Source organism: Penaeus monodon, chromosome 43 (genome assembly GCF_015228065.2).
Source record: "Penaeus monodon isolate SGIC_2016 chromosome 43, NSTDA_Pmon_1, whole genome shotgun sequence".
Taxonomy (NCBI): domain Eukaryota; kingdom Metazoa; phylum Arthropoda; class Malacostraca; order Decapoda; family Penaeidae; genus Penaeus; species Penaeus monodon.
In genome coordinates this window covers 18,243,067-18,248,066 of record NC_051428.1, presented here as the reverse complement: position 1 = coordinate 18,248,066, position 5,000 = coordinate 18,243,067, and the positions used below count along the sequence as shown (strand labels likewise).

General features: G+C 39.0%; 1 protein-coding gene across 9 annotated transcripts in view; it reads right to left on the bottom strand.

Moving 5' to 3' along the window:
• Window positions 1-5,000, bottom strand: part of LOC119568442 (1-phosphatidylinositol 4,5-bisphosphate phosphodiesterase classes I and II-like) — a 400,672-nt gene that overhangs the window by 18,787 nt on the left and 376,885 nt on the right. For 6 of the 9 annotated variants that reach the window (XM_037916972.1, XM_037916976.1, XM_037916980.1 and 3 more), the window contains 2 exons: window positions 2,537-2,661; window positions 2,173-2,275 (listed from right to left, as the gene is read on the bottom strand). In XM_037916972.1, the coding sequence (XP_037772900.1) occupies window positions 2,173-2,275; window positions 2,537-2,661 (228 nt within the window). The remainder of the gene's footprint in view (window positions 1-2,172; window positions 2,276-2,536; window positions 2,662-5,000) is intronic. The other 3 variants (XM_037916977.1, XM_037916978.1, XM_037916981.1) reach the window with 1 other exon arrangement.

Genomic DNA, 5,000 nt, shown 5'->3' with positions numbered 1-5,000 from the left:
AGAGAGAGAGAGAGAGAGGAGAGAGAGAGAGAGGGGGAGAGAGAGAGAAGGGGAGGGGAAAAGGGGAGAGAGAGAGAGATGAGAGAGAGAGAGAGAGAAGAGAGGGGAAAAGAGAGGAGAAAAAGGAGAGAGAGAGAGAGAGAGAGAGAGAAGAGAGCGAGTGAGAGGGGAAGGAGAGCGAGAGCAAAGAGCGAGAGCGAGGCGAGAGGGGCAAAAGGGGCAAAGAGAGAGAGAGACAGGAGAGGGAGAGGGGGAGAGAGAGAGAAGAGGGGAAAAGAGAGGGGAGAGAGAGAAGGAGAGAGAGAGAGAGAGAGAGGGGGGGGGGGAAAAAGGGGGGGGAAGGGGGGGGGGGAGGGGGGAAGAGGGAGGGGAGAAAAGAGGGGAGAGAGAGAGAAGATGAGAGAGAGAGAAAAGGAGAGGAGAGAGAGATAGAGAGAGAGAGAGAGAAAAAGAGAGAGAAAAGGGGGGGGGGGGAAGGGAGGGGGAGCAAGAAAAGAGAGGGGAGAGCGAAAGAGGGGAGAGAGAGGAAGAGAGAGGGGAGACAAAGGGGAGGGGGGGGAAAGGGGGGGGGGAAGGAGAGAAAGAGGAGAGAGGGAGAGAGGGGAAGAGATGGAGGAGAGAGGGAGAGAGAGAAGGAGAGGGGAGAGAGAGAGAGAGAGGGAGAGGAGAGAGGGGGAGAGGAAAGAGAGAGAGAGAGGAAAGAGAGAGGAAAAAGAGGGAGAGGGGAGGGGAGAAGGGAGAAAAAAAAGAGAGAGAGAGAGGGGAGAGAGAAAAGGGGAGAGGGGAGAGGAGAGAGAGGGGAGAGGGGAGAGAGAGAAAAGAGGGGCGAGAGCGAGAGCGAGAGCATTGGGATAAGAGAGAAGAGGGAGAGAGGGGGGAAAAAGGAAAGGGGGGAGGAGAGAGAGGGGGGAGAGAGGAAAAGAGAGAGAGAAGAGATAGAGAGGAGAGAAGGAGGGTGGGGGGGAAGGGAGAGGGAGAGGGAAAGGGAGGGGGGGGAGGGGAAGGGGGGGGGGAGAGAAGGGGGAGAAAAAGGGGGGGGGGAGAGAGAGAGAGAGAGAAGAGAAAAGAGAAAGAAAAAGAAAAGAAAGAAAAATAAGAGAGAGAGAAAAGAGAGAAAAGAGAAGGGGGGGGGGGGGGGGGGGGGAAAGAAAAGAAAAGAGAGCGAGAGAAAAAGGAAGAGAGAGAGAAAAGGGGCGAAGCAAAAGGGGAGAGAGGAGAGAGAGGGGACAAAGGAGGGGGGGGAAGAGGGGGAGAGAGAGAGAGGGGGAGAGGGGAAAGAAGAGGGGAGAGAGAGAGAGAGGGGTGAAAGAGAGGGGGGGGGAAGGAAGTGAAAAAGGGGGAGATTTGAGAGGAGAGAGTGAGAGGAGAGAGAGAGAGGAGAGAGAGAGAGGAAAGAGAGAGGAAAGAGAGAGAGAGAGAGAGAGAGAAACTAAAGTCAGACAGAAAAATAGAATGAACATTACTACCGCATCAGGACGGGGTGCACACTTAAATGAACTTTCAACATTTGGGGGCTGAGGACAATTAAAAAGGGGTTTGGGCCAATTTTGCAATTTTAAAATAGATGCAAAAAGTATTTTTTTCCCCTTTATATTTGGTTTTAGATAGTGACCAAAACATTTCTGGGCAAAACCCGGAAGCAAGGGTTTTTACATTTATCTTTGGCAAAAGGGAAAAGGGCTCTGAAATGGATATGCAATAATAAAAACAAGGTAAATAAATAAGTAAAAAAATTAATGAAAGGTAAAATAAATTAATTAATATAAACTGTATGTGATAATAAGATAGCATCAGCTGGCACATAATCATCTCAACATCATTGCCACACTATATTTTACTTTACCTCATTAAATTTAGAACTATTTAAATAAACAGATGCCAAAGGTTTCTTTATCAGTGATACAATGTGAATATTACCCTCTTCTTGAAGAACGCTTAGTGTACGACTGGAAAAAAATAATCCAATATAAGAGAAAGAGACAGGAAAAAAAAAATCATCACACTGTTACATTCTTAAAAAATATCGATGAGGAGAAGAAAAAGTTTTTACATAGCATTCCACTCTCACACATACTATAAACTCACTGTCAGGTATGAAGACGTCAAGAATCACAATGAAGACAGCACACACAAATGCCATTCACACCCTGGTAAGCTTATTCTGCTACTCACTTTCTGAGACCTCAAAGCTGTGGAAGTGAACAGGTTGTACATAGTTGACTAGGGCAGATATTTCTGCACCTGCTTCCTCCTCAGCATTGGCAGTACTTCCTTCCTGTGGTGTGAAAGAATGTGATAGAGAAGGAATGATTTCTATGGGACAGTTCTCTTGGTTTTGAAATATTGATGTCTTGTTCTATAAGAATATGTACTTCCCTTGGTATGTATCTGTGTCTGCATATAGACTGTGAATATGAAGAGTTTGCATAAAAATAAAGAATAGAGAAAAAAATCTAATAATAGCAATGAACTCTACATTCTTAAAACTTTCTTAAAAAGAACAGAAAAAAAAAGAAAAGGGAGAGAAAATAAATACCGTCAAATTGCTTACACTGCTCGTCCTCTCCCTTGGGTGCACTCCGTCTGGGGTGGGGGGCCCTTCATCCTCCTCTGAACTTGAGCTCTCCACTTCCTCCATTGCCCCTCCATCAGGTATTTCACCTGCAGGTACAACTTTGTGACTACACTGTACAATTATCTGACTCCCAGCAGTTTAGACTTTCATAAACTGTTATGCATATACATGTATATTTCTCGGTTTGAAAAATTATCTGTAAAAAATCATAGCTTTCACTTCTTTAAAAAAGGACTCTAAAAAAAAAAAAGAAAAATAACTGAGTAATATGATACCATGAATAGATATTCTGTGCTTTTTGTTTCTCTCAGGAAAAAAGGCATTTATATCATTACTACATCATAAACATCAACAGCACTAAGAAGGCAATGGAACTCAGTGACAGACTCAGGAGCCATAGCACGTAACAGTAAATGAAAGACACAGATGTGTTCACCTGAATGTGGGACTCTACATACGGCTCACAACAAACAAAGAGCCCAAGACATAGATTTCTTACGACATGGATATTCTTACATAGCACATTAATCCAACATTCATTTACTGCACCTCAACAGCGTGAAAACATATTGAATTTTGTTTTAGATTAGAGTGACTTGTTCTTTAGATTTTTTTTTCTGTTTGCATAAAATTGCAAAAATCAATATCTGAAAAAAAAAGATTCAATAGGTTTCCAAAGGATATGAGCTCAGGAAAAAATCATCTTGTCCCACATAAATGATATCTTCTACTTTGGTCAAGAGAAAATGATTAGCACATGTATAAGTGATGGTTAGGACTAATGAAACAAAGGTAGTTACTTTTTACTTTGTTGAAGAATACCAACAATGAATATCACTTATACAATGTAATCATTTCCAGTATACATTTTATGCCTCATATAAATGCATCATCAAGACACAAACAAAATGTCCTCATACATTTATGTGATCATAAAAAAACTCAAAAATAAAAACAAAAAATAAAACAACCAGACAAAAAAATAAAACACATATTACGCAGAAAACAAAACTCCTACCATAACACTGTCAATGAATCGACTAAGGAGAGCAGTACAGCAACATGGTACAGAGGTTGGGAGGTAGTTAATGTTACATACAGTGGGGTCTCTCATTACACGCCAAACTTTAGAAACAAGCTGGTATAACAGAAAAAAAAGAAAAAAACTCCACAGATATGTTCAATGATACAGGATAATTCCATGTCAGCCACCAACTACAACCAGTGACCTGCTAACCCCAACAGTCAAGGGAGGAGAACGTGATAGTGCCAAGAACATTTGAAATCAACCTCTTTAATTTAATTGCATTTCCTCTAGCTATGATGTTTCCTTGATTGTTTGCCATTACTTTGAAATATAATTTATCTTCATTTGTTCTTATCTGTTAGATTTCAGGATGTAATATGTTCTTTTTTTTTTCTTCTTTTTCTTATTTTTGTCATTAAAATATCTTATGTTCTGAAAATATGTTACTATAGTCAACAACATGAAAGTGCAACAATAAAAAAAGAAACAAACAATAATAGTACTTGAAATTCAAAATCCCTTGCTTCTAACACAGCATGCGCTCTTGAAAACAATAAATAATCTAATAAACAAAAGGAACCCAATGCAAAAAATAATAACATAGATGAATACAAAAAAAATAATAATAATAATAATAAAAGCAATAAAACATCTCCAAAAGCTACATCCATTATCATGACACTCTGCTCTTATAAAAATAAGATAGAGGTCATATACATATGTACATATATATAAACAAACATATATATAAATATAATATATATATATATATATATATATATAATATATATATATATATATATATATATATATATATATATATATATATATATATATTATATATATGTATATATATATATATATTATATTATATATATATACATATATATAATATGTATATATACATATTTATACATATATATGTAAATATATACATGTGTCTCTCTATCTATCTATACACACACACACACACACACACACACACACACACACACACACACACACACACACACACACACACACACACACAAACACACACATATATATATAATCAACAACAGCAAAAGAAAACAAAAAATCACAGAAATAAATGAACAACGAAAGGAATTCCAAGAGTATCAGCTGCCACCACATTCGAATGGCACCATCACGTTCCCCATCCTGACGCATGGGAGGGGGCGGCCACACTACGCACTGCCACTTTTCCTTACCGATCAGCCTTGCCACTAGGTGGGGGAAGGCTAGGTCAAAAATCACTATTGTTAGCTAAATCATCCCAGTCTGGTACATTTAATTTCTTGTACTCTATGGTTTTATCATTACTGTTTTTTTCATAATTAATTTATAATATAGTTCTTAAAAGTAAAGACTTGCATTTGGATTGTAATGTGAGAAACA